General features: G+C 51.1%; 1 protein-coding gene across 2 annotated transcripts in view; it reads left to right on the top strand.

The window, feature by feature from the left end:
* Positions 1-16,092, top strand: part of GRIK3 (glutamate ionotropic receptor kainate type subunit 3) — a 95,208-nt gene extending 79,116 nt beyond the window's left edge. For both annotated transcript variants that reach the window (XM_064363692.1, XM_064363691.1), the window contains 3 exons: positions 6,002-6,224; positions 6,743-6,993; positions 9,607-16,092. In XM_064363692.1, the coding sequence (XP_064219762.1) occupies positions 6,002-6,224; positions 6,743-6,993; positions 9,607-9,801 (669 nt within the window). In that variant the 3' untranslated portion in view covers positions 9,802-16,092. The remainder of the gene's footprint in view (positions 1-6,001; positions 6,225-6,742; positions 6,994-9,606) is intronic.
* The last annotated feature ends 265 nt before the right edge of the window (positions 16,093-16,357 follow it).

Genomic DNA, 16,357 nt, shown 5'->3' with positions numbered 1-16,357 from the left:
TTCACATCTCTGGGCTTCCATTTGTTGGAAGTATTCCATTTGGATACTTATTTTCACCATGCAGCAGTTGGCAAGAGGGTTCGGGAGCTCCTGTTTGTACAGTGGTTAGCCCGGAACCAGGCATACAGGAGCACTTAGGTCTAAGGCTTTCTCTTCCGCACAGCACCCCAGTGGGCTGAACAGAAGCCAGGGAAGCAGGCTGGACCCTTTCCTCTTGTCCCGAAATTCCCTCCTGGGGCAGATTACTTAAGTGGAGCACACTGGAGATGACCAGCTAATGGGCACCCACCTTATGGAGTTATTGAGATGATTAAATGGGAGAATTCATGTATTCAGCTCACAGCATTACCTGGCACAAAGTAGGCATGCAGCGAATGCTAACTTTTTATTGTTTATTGTTGCAAACTGGTGACACACAGGTCTGTCTGTGCAGCCCATCCACATGATTTGGAGGGGCCACACATCACTTATTTATATACGTATTAAAAAAAAAAAACATCAATTGCAGCAGTTCTCAGGAGCTGAGAGGCAATGTTTATCTCCGGTTTACAGACTCCCACCCAGCCTTTCTTAGTTATTTCAATACCCTGCCTGGCCCCTGTCAGCATTTGAGTTTCTACCTCTTTAAGTGCCATAGCAACTCAGCACTATAGAGAAATCCCCAGTTTCGAGGTGAGAAAACTGGGCTTTATGGAGAATTAAGAAGCCTTAAAGGGAAAGAGTAACTGGGGCCAGCACACCACTCTGTATTGGTTGTTCCAGATGATTCCATTAATTGATTTGGGTGACTAGCCCTGAAACAATCCTTATTAAGGTTCCCATCAGGGCTGGGACAGGCAGGATGACACAGGAGCTGTAGGTATGTAGGACTTTGTTCCCCGGGCCGAGGACGACAGCTCAGGCCAGTGACGGGAACTCAGGCCTGTGATGGGAACTCTTCCAGAGATGGAAGAGAGGGATCTGAGAGTCCGTGAGTCTACTTACACATGTATATATAGACTTATGTACATTCTCTTGTACAGAAATGTTAAATTCTCAAGATTAAGCAGAACCTTAGGAGCAGGCTCTGTGTTAAAGACTTCACACACCTTTTCTTGCTGAATGTTCACAATAACCCAAAGAAGCAGGTACTCTTACAACACCCATTTCACAGATATGGAAAGTAAGGCTCAGGGAGGTGACATCGCTTGCCTGTGGTCACAGAAGGAGCTGGCATTTGAGCCCAGGCTGGTGCGACACCATCAGAGTGCAGTGGAGCTGACCCCTCTCACTACCTCCACCCCAGCCTGCAGTCCCCCTCAAGCAGGCCTCAGGCATGTCCAGCCATCAGGGGATGCTGCTGGGATGAGGGGTGAGCTAGTCTGTTCTTACCAGGGAGTCTGTAACAGCGGGCAGAGGTAGTGGACTCAAAGAGGACTTTGTCCCCACAGAAATGACCCAAGAGAAATGAGTAACTGCTCAAGTCCATTATCCAATAAGGCCAAAGACTCCACACCCAGAGATAAGAAAGCCAATCAATATGGGAAAAGGTCTCCTTTCCAGTATGGAAAACACTCAAGGTCTTGTATGTAGTCCCATTGCTACTGCCTCTCTCCACACATTCCCTGAAATTCAGCTCCCTTTAGAATTGCAATATATATATATATATAGACTTACATACATTCTCTTGTACAGAAATGTTAAATTCTCGAGATTAAGTATCTTCAGTCAGGGAAAATAAATTTGCTTCTTTGAGGAGGCTGGAATTGAAAGTCGTGAGCCTGAAATTTACTTTCTTGCCAATTTTGCTGATAAAAAAAAGCATCTGTGTTCTGGCACACTGCCCTGTATTGGTTGTTTCAGATGATTCCATTAATTGATTTGGGTGACCTGAAACAATCCCTATTAAGGTTCCCACTGGGACTGGGACAGGCAAAATGACACAGGAGCTTGGTATGTGGGACTTAGTTCCCTGGAGTGGGGACAATAGCTCAGGCCAGTGATGGGAACTCAGGCCAGAGATGGGAGAGAAGGACCTGAGAGTCCATGAAGGGCCCTGGTTTTATCTATCCCTGCTTAGTCGTGCCAGAAGGAAACTTTTCAGGGTTGTGTCCCAGAATCACTGAACTACTCAAGGACAGAAGGACAGAACTTAAGGGAAAGCAGAGACTGTGAGCAGATGGAGTTGAGAATGGGGGCCCCAAGAAAGAAGACAAGGACAGTGGGGGACCATTCTAGGAAAGCAGATTTCAGACCCATCTCCCTAAAGGTGATGGAGGTAATAAATTAGTTAGTACTGGAGCCAGGAGGCTCCAGAGCCAGGAACCTCTTAAAATCAATGTCACAGCCAGTTTCATGCCTTGTTTTCACCTCCCATCTTCATCTATGGTGTTGTGTTACTGGAAAAAGCATATGGATTGGTGTCAGGCGGGCCTGTGTATAGGAGGAATAAAGTGTTGGGGTATCAGGAGGATATAAAGAGGAGTTTAGAGAAAGAGAAGTTCTTATCCCATTCTGAGACAGAACGAGTGGGCGGGGCTTCCTGAGTGATTCATTGTCGAGTTACTTTTCTCAGGACTTGTAGTTTTTTGGATGGATGACTGGCAGAGTGGGTGACATGGAAGAGTGAGTGGGTAAGATGGGTGAGGAGGAGAAAGGGATGGATGGTTGGGGGATGGATAAGTAGGTAAGAGGACAGATGGATGGATGGATAGATAGATGGTTGGATAGACGGATAAGTGGATGGATAGATAAGTAATAGGTAGATACTCAGATTAGTTGAATGAACTAGTGTGTAGATGGTGTGTGGGAGATAGCATGATCAGATAATATTAGTGGATGGGTGGGTGAGTGGTTGATGGATGGATAGATGAATGGTTGGATGGATGGATGGATGGATGGATGGATGGATGGATGGATGGTTGGATGGGTGAATGGATGGATGGATGGTTGGATGGATGGATGGATGGATGGATGAATGGATGGATGAATGGATGGATGGATGGATGGATGGATGGATGGATGGATGAATGGATGGGTGAATGGATGGATGGATGGATGAATGGATGGGTGAAAGGATGGGTGGATGGATGGATGGGTGGATGGATGGAAAGATAGATTAGATGGACAGATGCATTAGGAGGTCTGATTGCTTCATCTGTCTTTGGTTCCCACCTCTAGTAGAAGAGGGAGAATTGGGAAAGCAGAAGAGACAAGAAAGGATGGAAAGGAGCTGAAGAGCTGCAATCACTAGAGGGAGAAAAGTATTTAGGTTCCAATAACCAGGATGGCAGAGTATTGGGAACATGTATATCTGGCAAAGCAGGGATGACTGGACTAGGATAATTTGATCAGAGGAATAGCTGGAATTGATGATTATCTGAAAAAGCAACTATATTGAGAACAGAAGTCACTTATGTGAGTATGTGGTTAAGAGGGTATATAATTGATCTATTGCTACATACCAGATTACCCGAAATTTCATGTCTTAAAACAACATTTGCTATCTCACAGCTTGTGGGTCAGGAATCCAGGCAGTTTTGCTGCCTCCTCTGGCTCAGGGTCCCTCAAGGGGCTGCAGACAAGGTGTTGGCTACTGCTGCAGTCATTTCAGGGCACGTTTTCTGAGCTCACTGCATGCTTGTTGGCAGCACTCGGCTCCCCCCGGGTGATTGAACTAAGGGCTTCCATTTTTCACTGATAACTGGCCAGAGGCTGCCCTCTGTTTCTTGCCCTGGGAACCTCTCTATAGGGCAACTCATAACATGGCAGCCAGCTTCCATCAGAGTGAGATGAGCCAAGAGAGTACCAGTCACAGTCTCTTGTAACCTAATTTTGGACATGACATCCCATCACTTTTGTAGGGAGTTAAAAGTGAGTCACATTCAAGAAGAGGGGGCTACACAAAGGTGTGAATACCAGAGATGGGGATCACTAGGAGTCATCTAGAAGCTTTCTACAACAGGAGAATCTAGGGAGGTGGCACAGCAGAGTGAGAATGGAACAGAGGAAGTAAAAGAAGTTGGAAGTGGGAGAATCTGCTTATCAGAAATTTTCTAGAAAGTAAATATCTGGGGAGGTGGAAAAGCTGAACATCAGGAAGATTTTTAAGGGCAAGAGTATTGAGTGGGGCACAGCCTGGGTCACAAGAAGCACTGAGGTGGAAGAATAGCTGGGGAGGTGGGAGAACAGAGAACATAAAAGGCTTGGAGGCAGGGATTGCAGAGGTAAGGGAGTCCTGCAGAGCTGGAGTAGCTGGAGAGCAGCAATGGCTGAAAGAAGGGCAGGCTGAGGACCAGGAGGGGCTGGGAGAGGCCAGTGAGAGCTGCAGGCATCTGGGCCCTTTCATGCCTTTGACTTTGGGGAAGGTAAATTTGTAGGTAGGGGAGTGGCTGCTTATCTGTGAAGGTGCCCCCAGCCCTGTGCCCAAAGGAGGCATCACTGGCACTCGGTTTCTTCCCCATCCCCTGTCCATGCCCCAGCCCTGCACCAGCATGTTCAAGTGCACCCATGCCATCAGGCACACTGGAGCTGGGCTGGCTGCCAGTCAGACAGGCTGACATCACAGACAGGCACAGCTAGACTTGGAACCAGCTGGGCTCAGTGGGGACTGCAGAGCCACCTGTTCCCCTGAGATCAGCCAGGGCAGGGCGGATCCCTGCTGGGAGCAGGCAGTTGGCAAAGCACTAAGTTCTCAAGAAATCTCATGAATGCCGTACGCCCTGATCTGCACAGTCTCCCAGGCAGCAAGGGACACTCAGCCATTGCCCTCCTCTCTCCTGGCCCCAGTGACCTCTCTGTGTCTCCCCAGGGCAGGCATAGCCTCCCACCCACTGAACCCAGTCTTAGGGATTCTGGTTCTGTCCATGCAACCGTGTCCAGCCCAGGACTCTACAGCCCTGGGCTCTGGTGCAGCTGAAGGGGGCTTGCAGACCACCTCCTCCGACTCCTCTTACTTTTCTCCCCCTCAGCAATTCTCACCCTGCTCCTTCCTCACAGTAATGAAGTGGAACATGTTTCAGGCAAAATCTTCCCCTGAAATAGGACATAAAAGAGGCCTCCTTTGGATGAAGTGAAAGGGGAGACCTGGGACCCACTCACCTTTGCCCTGATGGGCAGCCGTTTCTCCCCCTCCGCCTTCATAGTGGTTTCTGTGAGTGGGCAGTTGAGGGGTTAGGGGCATGGACTCGAGCCAGATGGCCTGAGTTTGAAGCCTGGCTTTTCTACTTCGTGCCTGGGTAAACTTAGGCAAGTGACTTAGCTGTGCCTGGATCTTTTTATCTGTCAAGTGGGGCTCATGATGGTGCCTGCCTCCTGTGATCGCTGTGAAGAATCAACAAGTTAATGCAGGTAAAGCTCTTAGAACAAAGCCTGAACATGCTAACTTTTCACAAATTTTAGAGAAAGAAAATACATGTATAAAAAGTCAGACAGGCACAGCTAGATTTGGAACCAGCTGGTCTCAGTGGGGCCTGCAGAGCCACCTGTTCCCCTGGGATCAGCCAGGGCAGGGGAGGCCGAGGCAGCCAGATCATCTGAGGTCAGAAGTTCGAGACCAGCCTGGCCAACATGGTGAAACCACATCTCTACTAAAAAAATAAATAAAAAAAAAATTAGCCGGGTGTGGTGGCACATGCCTGTAGTCCCAGCTATTTGGGAGGCTGAGGCAAGAGAATCTCTTGAACCCAGGAGGCAGAGGTTGCAGTGAGCCAAGATTGTGCCACTGCACTCCAGCCTGGGTGAAAAAGCGAGACTGTGCCTCAAAAAATTCATGCCATGGCCAGGGTTTCCAGGAAGCAGGCCTGAGTCTGCATTTCCGCTTTATCACTGGCCAGCTGTGTGTTTGGGGACCTTTGCTCCCAGGGCCTCAGTTTCTACTTGTGAGCACTGTGTAGCACTCCCTTTCTCTGAAGATCACAGACAGAGTTCAAGGCCCCACAGTGCGTTGAGCAGGGTATGTGGTGCTTGGTCCCTGATGCGCCCAGTTAACGGTGTATGCATCACCTCTTCCCTCGCGGCCTAGAAATCCAAAATCTCCACCTTCGAGAAGATGTGGGCCTTCATGAGCAGCAAGCCCTCGGCGCTGGTGAAGAACAACGAGGAGGGCATCCAGAGGGCCCTGACGGCGGACTACGCACTGCTCATGGAGTCCACGACCATCGAGTACGTCACGCAGAGGAACTGCAACCTCACCCAGATCGGGGGCCTCATCGACTCCAAGGGCTACGGCATTGGCACGCCCATGGGTGAGCGAGGAGCTGCAGGCGGGAGGGGCAGGGGTGTGGGCAGAGGGTGGACTCCACCCCCAGGTCCACTCACGCTCCCTCTCACAGCTCATTCCATGAGGCTGATAAAGGGGACATTTTCTTAGCCCAGAAGCAGAGGGACAGAGCCACATGCCTTGTGAGGGTGGCCCTGGTCTAAGCAGTGAGAGCTGGAACAGACGCAAGGTTCGAGGGCAGTTCCCAGAGGCTATTCCTGTCTTCCCTCTCCCACCCCTGCTGACGCAGCTCAGGGGCACTGGGCCTTCGGGAAGCCCATAGGGACTGATTCGCAATGGGCACAACCGCCTGCCAAAACGGAACATTTCCACCCACCCAGATACCATGCATTCATTTAAAGGGGAGACCCTCAGGGATAGGGCCCCCCTTTTAAGAGTTGATCCAGAAGGCTGGTGGTGGTGGCCTGAACAATGTGTTGGCAGGGCCAAACACAGCATGGGCTACTCGCCACTGATGGCCAGGAGTCCCTTCTCCCTGCCCAGGCTCCCCATACAGGGACAAGATCACCATTGCCATCCTGCAGCTTCAGGAGGAGGACAAGCTGCACATCATGAAGGAGAAATGGTGGCGGGGCAGCGGGTGTCCTGAGGAGGAAAACAAAGAGGCCAGCGCCCTGGGGGTCCAGAAGATCGGGGGTATCTTCATTGTCCTGGCCGCCGGGCTGGTCCTCTCTGTGCTGGTGGCCGTGGGCGAGTTTGTGTACAAGCTCCGCAAAACAGCAGAGAGAGAGCAGGTAAGCCTCAGAGCGTGGGGTCTACACAGGATGGGAGAGGAGATTTGTGCCGATTTCGCCCCTCTATGTGCCAGGCACGCAGTGCTGTCTCACCTCAGCCTCACAACAGCCCACCCTGCATCCAGTCTGCCAGCAAGCCCCGCCCTCTACCTCTGTCCTGACCTAGCACGTTTTTCCATCTCTAGGATGCCCCACCCCAGGCCAAGCCCCATCACCTCCTGCTGGATTATGCAGCAGCCTTCAAACTGACCTTCCAGCCTTCAAGCTTCCCCAACACCATCCACAATTCACACAGCAGCCAGAGCCTTGTTTAAAACTTAATTCAAACCATATCATTTTCCTGCATAAAACCCTCCAGGGTAATTGTGGAAGGTGGGTGTTGGTTGCATAGGGGTTCATTATACCGTTCTCTCTACCTTCGCATATATGCGGAAATTTCCATAATCAAAAGTTTGAAAAAGAAAAGTTAACAGGGTTGGCCCAAGCATATAGACAGTAGAACGAGACTCAAACCTTCTGATTAATTCAAGCCTAGTTGGGCAGTAGTTCTGGATCCCAGTCACAAATTAGAATCACGGGGAGAAAGTTTTCAAGTGCTAATGCCCTGGCCTCACTCCCAGAGACTCTGTTTTAATTGGTCTGTGGTGGAGCCGGCATTGTGCTTTTAGGAAAGCCTACAGGGTGATTTAAATGTGTGTCTGAGTTGAGGGTCACTGGGCTGGGGGAAGCACAACTCATGGAGAAGTTCAGGGAGATTGCAGTTAAATTATATATAGAGGGGCACGTTATAAACAAGCAACTTACATATCCATAAAAAATGAAATGGAATCCTCTATAACCAGCAAGCCCTCGTCAACAAAGAGGAGGGGAAAGATAATACTGGATGTTGGAATTTGCAAGGGTGTAAGGGAAGGGACGCTGTCCAGCATTGCTGAGGGGAGTCTCTGCAGGTACTTTTCTGGAAGGCAACTTCACGGCGTGTTCAGAGCCTTCCACAGTATCCGTACATTTGGCCAGTCAATTTCCACTCTTAGAAATGAACCCTGTGTAAGTGGTCAAATATAGGTGCAGTTTTATTTACAGGGAAATTTGCTAAAGTGTAAATTATAACACTAAAAGATGGGAGGGAGAGGTAAACACCTAAACAGAGAATGATTCTCTGTTGGTACAAAATTATGATACATCAAAAAAGAACAACAACCAGATTCGCTGGAAATTCCCATTGCAGTTAAAAGGGGCTCCTGATTCCACCAAAAAGCCTAAAGGCTCCATCTACTCACTTCTCTGTCCACCTTCCTCTCTCCCTGTCCTCCCCTACTCTGCTCCACACACACTGGCCTCCTGTTCAGTCCTGAACACACCAAGCACATTCCTGCCTCAGGCCCTTTACACGTGCTGCTCCCAGAATGCTCCTTTCCGAGGGTGTGTGTTCTTGACATCTCCTGGTCATTCTTATTTCAGCTCCAATGTTACTTCCTCAAGTAGCCTTCCTTACCAACCTGCTCCCATTCCCACCTCTTCTCCGTCCCATTTCACTGCTGGATTCTCTTCCTAATGGCTATTACTGTCTGAAATTATTTATTTGTTCACGTGTTTATTATCTGTTCCATCCCATCATTAGCTCCCTGAGTGGGCTCTGACCTTATCAGTCTTCTTCACTACTCTATGCCTAACACCTGGAACGGTGCCTGGCACATAGTAGGGTCACATTAAGTATTTGAGGAATGAAGAGAAGGAGGTGAGGAGGGATGGTGTTCTGTATGTAGTAGGTGAGGAAAGGGAAGCCTGGAGGGGTCACAGCTGGTAGGAGGCAGAGCCAGAATTCAAAGCCTAGTCCCAACCCCTGCATACAAGTGGTACAGGTGCTAGTGCCCTGGTCTCACTGGGTAAGTTGAGGTATCAGCAGCCCCCAATGCCTTCCATGCAAGCTGCAGGACAACCTCTGGAAGCCACCATCATCAGATGCCTGCAGGAAACGCTACACTCCTGCTGTCCCTCTTGGCTGTGTGCAGGGACCCAGGCCAGAAGGAGGTCACTGCCACCCAACAGCCCTACAGAGACCTGCCTCCCAGTTTTCCACCTTGAGAAACACGTGCTGGACTTCCCTAAGTGGGAAGATGCTGATTCTTCCCCTTAGTTGGAAGCCTTTCCGGGAGAAAGTTTATCCATATATTCGTCAAATGTGTCTTGAGTTCTGACCCTGAGCCAAAGCTAGTGCTTTGGTCAGGGCTCGGAGGGGGGTGGGCTCATGGGGATGAAACTGGCTGGTTCCTTTCTCCAAGTCTAGTGAAGAAAATGGCACGGGTAAACCAGAGCTCCTCAGACTTGAACGCGCATGCCAGTCAGAGCCTCATTTGCTCAGCTATAAATGAAGTTAAGATGATGATGCCTGCCACAGGTACCTTAGTCTCCAAACAAGACTGTCAGGTGTTGTAGACTGCTGCACAAACTGATCATCCTGCAGGTGGCAGAGGGGTGGGTGGGGTGAAGGTGTGAGAAAGACAGGTAGCCTTAGCACAGACTCTGGGAGAAAGGGAAGGAGCTGGCTGGAATTGCAGGACCGGGCATCACTCTGTGCCCCTTTTCCGACCCGTCTTCTCCACCCTCTTGCAGCGTTCCTTCTGCAGCACCGTGGCCGATGAGATCCGTTTCTCCCTCACCTGCCAGCGTCGAGTCAAGCACAAGCCGCAGCCTCCCATGATGGTCAAGACTGACGCCGTCATCAACATGCACACATTCAATGACCGCCGGCTTCCCGGCAAGGACAGCATGGCCTGCAGCACATCCTTAGCTCCTGTGTTCCCCTAGGCACAGCTAGGGTGGGGACCGCAGGCCTGGGGGCTGGGCAGAAGAAAGCAAAGGAGATTGGAAGGAACGTCCTCTATCCCTACACTGGGCTTGGGGACCAGAGCTGCCACCTGCCTGTTGGGCCAGGAGCCTCCTGCCCTTACCTGCCAGGAAGCCAGCAGGCTCTCAGGCCAGCTGCTTGGGCTTCATCCTCCTCAGTTCTTCTGTGGGTTTCTAAAGCTGCCAGCCAAGATAGCCAAGGCCAAAGGAAGCACATGCCTCTCTCAGGCCAAACTCACCCGCCCCTCAACTCTCATCCAGAGTCAGAAGTTTCTGCCACAGCCCTACAGAGGCCACAGAAAACGGAAGACAGCTCTTATATTGCCATTCCTTCCCCAAGAGCCCAGGCCTCTTAGAGCTTGACCGTGAGTCCAGAGACACAAGCCTTTGGCACCTTAAGGATGGCTTCTAGCATGGCTGCCAATGGGAGCTCATGGTGGGGGATCCCTCTCCCATATGCCTGGGCAGAAGGAAGACCTCATCCCTCTTGGGCTGTTCACGTGGTCATGATCTTCTGGACTTGGTCCCACCCCTGGCAGCCCCGGTTTTGGCAGCATTGAAGACAGAGCCACACAAGGGAAAAGAGGAGTTTGGGGTATGGCAGAGAAGAGAACGCACAAATAGAGGCCGCCATTTTGGATTCTTATGGACCATGACCCAGTGGCTCCCACTCCTCTGGGAGGTCTCTAGGAATATAAGTGGGGGAGTGGCCACAAAAATTCTTCCCCACTTTCTGGCCAGAAGAGAGAGCCCCCCCACACCCGCCGAACCTCTCACAAAGGATGCCCAAAGACTCAGCCGATATTTGAAGCCCAGCAGAGGAAAAGCAGATTCCACAGAAGCCCCACCAGCTCTTGAGCCAAGGGCTCTCACTTTGCTGGTTGGCAAGCTGTTGTCTAAACCCTGTTTGCATTTGGAAACCTGGGTTCTTTGCCATCTTCTCATCAACAACTCCCCATTCCTGGCTGGTTGACCTTGGCCTCCCTCTGTCCTCTGGAAAGGAGAAGAGTTGATTGAAGTGAAAGTCAAGTTGCCCCTCCTCAAAAAAGGAGTCAGTATTCTACTACACAGGCTAACTCTGGGCTAGGTGGGGGAAACCAGAAGGGACCAAAAGAACTTCTGGTCTCCTGGACTTACCAAACCTAGAGATGCTCCCCAGAAAAAGAAAGTTTCCAGGGACATAATATCCTAGCTGACAGAGGCCCCAAGGGTGAGGAAGAAGAGGCCGCCTCCTGGAGAATTAACCAAAGACCCCACACAGAGAGACAAGGCCATCCTGGCCCGTTGTCTGTTGTCCAGAGTAGCTGCGACCTTGTGGGGCTTGGGGGAGACAGCAGAGAAGTAGCAGCAGGTGGGGTACCAGCCAGGGGGTGGACCAGATGATCTGTGAGTTCCACCTTGCTGTGATGAATGCTCTAGAGGTCTGTGACTTTAAGAGTCTTGGAATGAATGAGACAGGAAAGATTAGGAAAAAAGTGTCCTTAAAGAGAACACGACAGGCTAGCAGGTTTGCCATGGCCAAGGATGGAGGGCAGTCTTTGAACAGGGGAGGGAGGTTCTGGAGATTCTGGATACAAATTGGGAGACACCAGCCACTCCCCTCCCACCTCTGTCCTGCGTGGTTGGGAAGCCTGGTTAGGAGAGCTGCATTTGGATCTCAAGGGTTTTCTCATCCGGGTGACGGTTAATCTTTAGCAAAGCAGAAGACTACAGTGGGTTCATGTGATAAACACTGTCCCTCCTCCAGACTGAGCTGCAGGACCAAACCACGGGTTCCCAGAATCTCAACAGCTCCGACTGGCTGTGTATATTGGACGAGGGAGAGGAAGGCTAGACAGTCACCACAGCCCCATGCATGTAATGTTAGGAAAAGCCATGCTGTCATAAGCTTCAGGGTGCAGAGGGCGTGTGCATGTGTGTCTGTGTCTTTGTGTTTGGATGTGTGAGCTTCGGGGGCTGGGGCGCAGGACAGATCTGGACATATAACACAGTCCAGGGCATGCAATAATAGGTGAATCCTTGGGGATATGATGTGTGCATATGCGTGTGTATGTGTATGTGAGTGAATTGGGGACAAGGGAGACAAATCTGGGTGAGCAGCAGGGCCCCACATATGTAAAAACAGGAGAAGCCATGTCATAATGGGGCCCTGGTGAGTATGCGTATGTAAGCACACATGCACACGTGTGCATGCTGGTGTGTGTGTGTGCACTTGTACACTGAATGGCACAGGATGGAGGACAGGATCCTACCTGCAGCTAGCCAAATATGTGTAAAAGGAGAAGCCATGTCACCAAGGGGTCCATGTGTGAGTGCATGTGGACAGGTATGTGAAGGCATGTGTGCACAGTGGGGAGCAGAGGGAAGGCCAGGACCAGAGGGTTGTGTGACATGGATCAATGCATGCTGTAGACAAGAAGCCATGTGGGGTTGAAGTTTCCGAGTGTGTGTGTGGGACACATACGTATGTTCCAGGTCACAGTAGAAGCAGAGACGGACAATCAGGAAGGCCGGGCACCAGGGTCTGTTTGCACTTATGTCATGAGAGAGATTGTTTGTCACAGAGATTCACCGAGGTTGCATGGGCACCCTAGCCAGGAGACGGGCTAAGTGGGGGCGTGACCCTTCAGGGGCTCATGCTACTGATGCCTTTGCTGTAGACGTCATGTCCTGTTTGAAGGGAAACGTTTTTTTTTTTTGTAATTCCCAGGTAACGGGATTCTAATGAAGGTATTTGCAAGTTTGCTCTCAGCAAACACAATCATGAGCCGCCGTCTTACTTTGTCCAGTAAGTTTCATAGCATGCGCCTCATTCACGCTCTTGTCTCACACATATGTTGTGTGTGTGATGCTACATGAGCATGTTATGTCCTTCTGAGGCTATGTATATATGTGGATTATGACAGGAGGAAGAAGAAGTGGTGAGAATTTTTATAAAACGAGCAAAGAATAGTGGACAAATAGAGGCACGATTCAATTAGAGAAACCCCCGCAAAAGGGACTGACTGGTCTTCAGGCTCCTGTGTGGAAGCAGGAGGGCACGCTGCCTCACCTCCTCTCCCATGCAAGCCTTGCATCCTCCCGATGTTCAGGTGTTGTCAGTGTGGCTGATGTTCGGCTTCTGGCTGACATCCTGCATTTGTCCTAGTGTTCAAAGTGCAGTGGGGACCACTGCCACCCAAGTATGAGCTTTGTTTCTCCCAGGGACTGAGAGTGCTGCTACATCTGTGAGGTGGGACGGAGTGGGGAGGTGTTTCCAGTGAGGCAGATCATGTGTTTTCTAAGTTTAGGTCTGTCCTGCCAGTGGGCGTGGAGCTGAGCTGGGGTAGAAGCATGCGTGTGTGTGTATTTGTGTGTGTGCACGTGTAGTGCTTATGCACACATGCAGGCACTGAGGGGTAATGGGAAGCATGAAAGCTGGTTTGGATGGACCAGAAGATGGAATCTGCCTGAGCAGATGCTGAACTGTCCCTGCCCAGTGCCACATGCCTGCCCTGAACAGAAGAATGTCCCCCTATCCCCAAATGCCAGTGCCTCCTCTCCACCTGCTCCAGCTGGCCAAGTTGAGGGGCAGTGGTGAGAAGACACTGACCCCCACCATCCCTGCCCTGGGGCTTAAGGACAGTGAGCCCTCCCGATCATTTTCCCCTTGTTCTGCTGCTGGTTTCTCTGCTCTGGGCAGAAGAAAATCCTGAGAGCGTTGTCAATGTTCAAGTGGCCCCATGCTGCAAGAGTCTCTCAAGAGGGGAGATGTCCCTTGGCCAATGTGCTGGACTTTGAGTGTCTGAGGGGTGGGAGGGCCACCCCCTCCTCACAACCAAGACTACCTAAGCTGGAAGCACAATCTGGCTCCACCCTGAACCCCTGCTATGCCCCAGGCCCTGGAAGATGGGATCCTGGCTCAGGCCGGGGCAAAGAGCCAAACGGGTTAGAAGTTGCTCCCTCTCCACCAGGCATGTGCTCACCAAGAACAATCAAAAGCTCCCTTTCTGCCTGCTTTTCCAGGGCGTACTGGGTAGGGGGGTGGGTCACAGCTCCTGCTTCGTCAGTCAGCATGAAGTTGGTCCCTCCCTGAGCCATTCCCAGGTACATGCACAAACATCTGAAAGTAGGCTGGCCTCTGTGGCTCACATCTGAAATGGTCCTGTGCGGACACCCAGCTGCAAAGATGTTAGAGGTTTGGACAAGCAGCTGCATGGACTTAACATCTGGGATGGGCCCAGCCCCATGAACAGACACAAGAAATGGGCCCAACTCTGTGGGCAGTTCTCTGGATTAGTCAAATCTGGAAGTTGCAGGTCAGGTGGACACATCTGGAAAGGGCCTGGTTGCTCGCTGCCATGGAAGGGCCATGCCCTCTGTTCCCATGGCAGTTTAAATCAGGCCCTCCTTTCCATCTTGGATTTGCCCTGGAGTTAAAATTTCAGAGCTGAGGTCATACGTGAAGTCACAAAACTTTGAGGTAGAAGGTTAATGTTCTGTACAATATATATATGAATGTAAATATATATATATATACTGTATATATATATATATGCACAGTGTATATATGACCTGTAGCCCATGTGTATACAACCCTTCCCCGCACGTCTGCACATGGAGTGTACATAACCCAGCCAGCATGGGTGGGGACCAGGTGAGAGATGGGGGCTGCAGCAGCAAAGTCCGGGACAGAGGTCGCAGAGAGCCCCTTGGGGTGGGGAAGGCCCTCCACACATCAGAGCTCCAGACCCTGAAGAAGAGGGCAGAGCTACATGGCACTGCCAGGTGGGTCCTGCACAGCCAAGACCTCCTGTGGGAGGGGCAGGAGTGGCCAAGGGACCTCATCTCCATCCGAGCCTGTCTGAGGCAGGACAGCTGTGTGTGTCTGGGAAGCAATGTCATGCTAGCACTGGGCCCCTGTGCCAATATTACATTCTAGTTCTGGGGCAATTCGTCAGGAGCAGAAGGGCTGGGAAAGGGGTGGAGGGCACTTCCTAACCCTGTTCTCACACCTACCTGCAGAATCGCCAGGTAGGTTTCAGGCTCCACCTAGAATACCCTAGAAGGTGGGGTTATTCTAGGTAGCAAAAGCCTCTGCCTCTGATGCTCACCCACATGCAGAAGCAGTTACAACTTGTACACAGCAGAGCTCACAGCTAGGGAAAGCACCTGTTAAAGAGAAAGCGCCCCAGGGCATTGCCAGCACACCGATACAGTGTTCCCAGGCCCCTTATTGATCCTGTCCTCCTGCCTTCTAGAACAGTGGCCCTCAAATCACCTCCCAGATTGTCTCCATTTTATGGATCGAAACTCTGAGGTTTCCAGACATGAAGAAGCAGCCATAGCCTCAGTGAAATGCCAGCCAAGGGCTTGTCTCGCCTCAGACAACCTCCTCAACCCCATCTGATCCAGAGGCCAGCGGTCAGGGAGCAGCCTGGGAGCCAGAGAGGTGAAAGACGAGAGGCAAGAAGGTAGCTCCTATCCCAGCACGGCCCAGGCTCCGTCTGTCTGCCCTTCTCTCCCCTGCAGGGAGGTTGGCAGGACGCCCCCTCTGCAGGAGGCTGCAGGCCTCTGTCCCTGGCTCACCCAGATGGGTCTGTTCTCCACAGTTCCAGTCCTTTAGCCCCTTTTGCGGGTCTGAGCATCTCTGGAGCGTGCATGCAGGGGAGGAGATCTGGAGTGGGCTTCCATGCAGTCAGCAACCTGCCCCAGCTTCAGCCTCTGGCTTCAGACTGGTCTGCACTGAACTCTGGGTCTGCCTCTGGGGCCCTGACCATGCACGCCTGACTCCAGCCTCGTGAGGAGATCCCATCTTGGTTCCATAGTGATCATGGGCCCTCTTACCACTGTGCGTCAAGCCCCCAGTCCATGGTAAGGGCCTCAGTTCCCAGGCTTTGGGCTGAGCCCCTACGCAGCACCATGGGCCTCTGAGACCCTGGACCTGTCCCACCACCCAGACCAGAGTGCCTGGACACCCCCCACTCCCACTCAACATGGTTCCCACACACTGGTCTCTGGGCCATTCAGGGGATGCCCTTTGTGGACATGCAGAATTTCTATGAATATAGTTTTTTGTAAACATTTTGTAACAATTTGGGTTTCATAGTAACTGTGTTACTTGCCAATCATTCTAGGCTGATGTAAATAAATTTCCAAACAAATCCGATTATTTTCCTTTTTAAGACACTGTGATATATCAAAGTACACAGTTTGCTGTATGAAGTAATATGGTTTTAAATTTTAAATAAAGAAATGTTTCTAGAAAACAGGGCTCCTTTGAGGTGGGTTTTCTGTTTCTCTTCTCTCCATAGAACCAGAAGGTGCTGGACGATGAACTCTTACCATCTCCCCTCAGGGATGACTGTGTCCCGGGCAAGAGACCCTGGTGCCCAGCACGTGGATGGCTCCGGCCAGGCTCCTGGTTCAGACATTGAGGATGTAGTGTCTGTCCTTGAGACCGTCTGACCTCTGTCTTCCCTTCCCTTGGCAACATCCCTCCCAAGTCATCTCCATCCACACACTCCCTTGGGAGTTG

This window comes from Aotus nancymaae, unplaced genomic scaffold (genome assembly GCF_030222135.1).
Source record: "Aotus nancymaae isolate 86718 unplaced genomic scaffold, 86718_ANA_hifiasm-v0.15.2.pri h1tg000053l, whole genome shotgun sequence".
Classification (NCBI taxonomy): Eukaryota; Metazoa; Chordata; class Mammalia; order Primates; family Aotidae; genus Aotus; species Aotus nancymaae.
Note: the sequence above shows the minus strand (reverse complement) of the source record. Positions and strands in the feature narration are given on the sequence as shown.